We start from the raw sequence: 1,943 nt of genomic DNA, 5'->3' as shown, positions 1-1,943 counted from the left end.
TCGCCGATCAACTGCGCACAGACATATTCTCCCAAGCTTGGAAATCGGCACAGTAACTCGATCTCCCCCCGCAGTGGCATCAGGAATGGAGTGATTATATTCTTGCATTAACCGAATCCCATATCTGCATCAAACAAGGACCTGACGAACTTATTTGGTGTAAGGCAGATCATGGTATATACGCACCTAAGTTTGGATACAGAGCACTCATCACTCACAGAATACCTGATCCAATGCCATCGTGGTGGCATGTCATTTGGAAGCTAAATGCCCCACCTCGCTCCAGATTATTTTTCTGGTGTGCCCTCAAAGGCATCGTCCCCACGGGCGAACAACTTACTCGCAGATCCATCTATGGTCCTTCCTGGTGTACATTCTGCAAGGCGGCATCTGAGACCTCGGATCACATTTTCCTCCATTGTCCGGCTGTACACACTCTATGGAACAACATCTGCACTCAACTGGGCATAGCGGGGAACTGGAATGGGGATGATCTCACGGGTGCATGGACTGCCTGGACCCACAGCCACCCGGGCTCCAAACTCCTAAACCTTCCCCTCGTGGCAACCTGGTTCACTTGGCTAGCGCGGAATCGAGTCATATTCGAGGATCAGGCTGTAATTTGGCCCCGGACTGAAGCTACCATCATCGCCGCGTACCAAGAATTACCTGACCCTCCCCCCACTCGAACCAGGACGATACAGGCACAGCCCACTATTGATAAATCGACTCCGTGGGCTTTTTTCGATGGGGCAGCAAATCAAACGGGTTGTGGAGGTAAATTTGTACTGCATATAAATGAACACCACAGATACCTTGTAAAAATGGGTTTCGGCAGAGGATCTAATAATTATGCTGAGCTCTCTGCCATTCGAAATCTATTGCATTTCGCATTAACACATCAATATACAAATATTAACATATTTGGGGACTCAACGATGGTTGTTAACTGGATTAATAATGCCTCTATATGTCATACACACACTCTCAGCAATATATTATATGATGCTCTCACACTCAAAGCAGCATTTAATCATTTCTCTTGTTTACACATTTACAGAGAACATAACAGCGAGGCTGACAAATTATCCAAAGAGGCCTCGATACTACCCAGAGGCGAATGGCTAATTGTGGAGCAGCAAGGGACTGAAGAACACAGGTTTTATCATAGGCCATACATAGACCAGAGAGAACAGCGGGACAACAGTCCCGATAGACGACAGTAATGAAGTATTTTTTGTCATGATGGAAAACTGTACATAACTATGGTTATTATTTTGTATGCAAATGGATCCTATGCGATCTCGAACAGGCTAAAACAGCCAGACACATATATGTATCTATCTCTTTTTTGTAATATGCTCTGATACAGCACCCTGCGAGGTGGATTTTGTATGAACATCACAGCAATGCCAATGGCATCTACTATATGTAATTTTCTAAACTTAATGAAAATTACTGATTTTTCCAGTGGAAAAAAATTTAATTAAATATATTTATTTTTGGTATTATTTTTTTAGTTGATATTTAATTCTATCTTGAGTTGGAAGAAATTACACATCTTCCTCATATTGAGCTATAGAATTTGCCTTGATGCAATAAAAATCGAAAAAAATAAAAATGCTTACATGTTGAGAGATTTGCTCCATCTCTAGTTTAATAGAATATATATATATATATATATATATATATATATATGACATTGAATGGTGAGCAAAGAACATGGTGATGAGAAGTTGTTGAAAATGCATACAAACAAAGTCAAGAAGACTTGCAGAATGAAGAAGAGACCATGAAGAATTGGGAAATCTAAGTGTACATAAATAATGGCATGGTCGTGATGTGCATGTTGACATGGTAGAGTGAGGGTGATGTGGTGAAGTGATGGTTATGTGGTAGTCGAAAGTTGGCAAAGTGAGTGTTAGGGTCTTTCATAAGGAATT

The 1,943-nt window shown here is 41.3% G+C and overlaps 1 protein-coding gene across 1 annotated transcript; it reads left to right on the top strand.

Moving 5' to 3' along the window:
- Positions 1-233: 233 nt before the first annotated feature.
- LOC149199346 (uncharacterized) lies at positions 234-1,226 on the top strand. Its single transcript, XM_089400549.1, has one exon. The coding sequence runs from the start codon at positions 234-236 to the stop codon at positions 1,224-1,226; it is 993 nt and encodes a 330-aa protein (XP_089256675.1).
- Positions 1,227-1,943: the final 717 nt, after the last annotated feature.

This window comes from Pinus tabuliformis, chromosome 2_1, assembly GCF_031772625.1.
Source record: "Pinus tabuliformis cultivar Carrire ecotype Pingquan chromosome 2_1, CPIR1, whole genome shotgun sequence".
NCBI lineage: Eukaryota > Viridiplantae > Streptophyta > Pinopsida > Pinales > Pinaceae > Pinus > Pinus tabuliformis.
The sequence above is the reverse complement of the archived record's forward strand: the minus strand, read 5'-3'. Positions and strand labels throughout refer to the sequence as shown.

What these genes read in the sequence shown, in the direction of transcription:
- LOC149199346 (XM_089400549.1), top strand. Translation starts at nt 234, where the DNA reads ATGCCATCGTGGTGGCATGTCATTTGGAAGCTAAATGCCCCACCTCGC.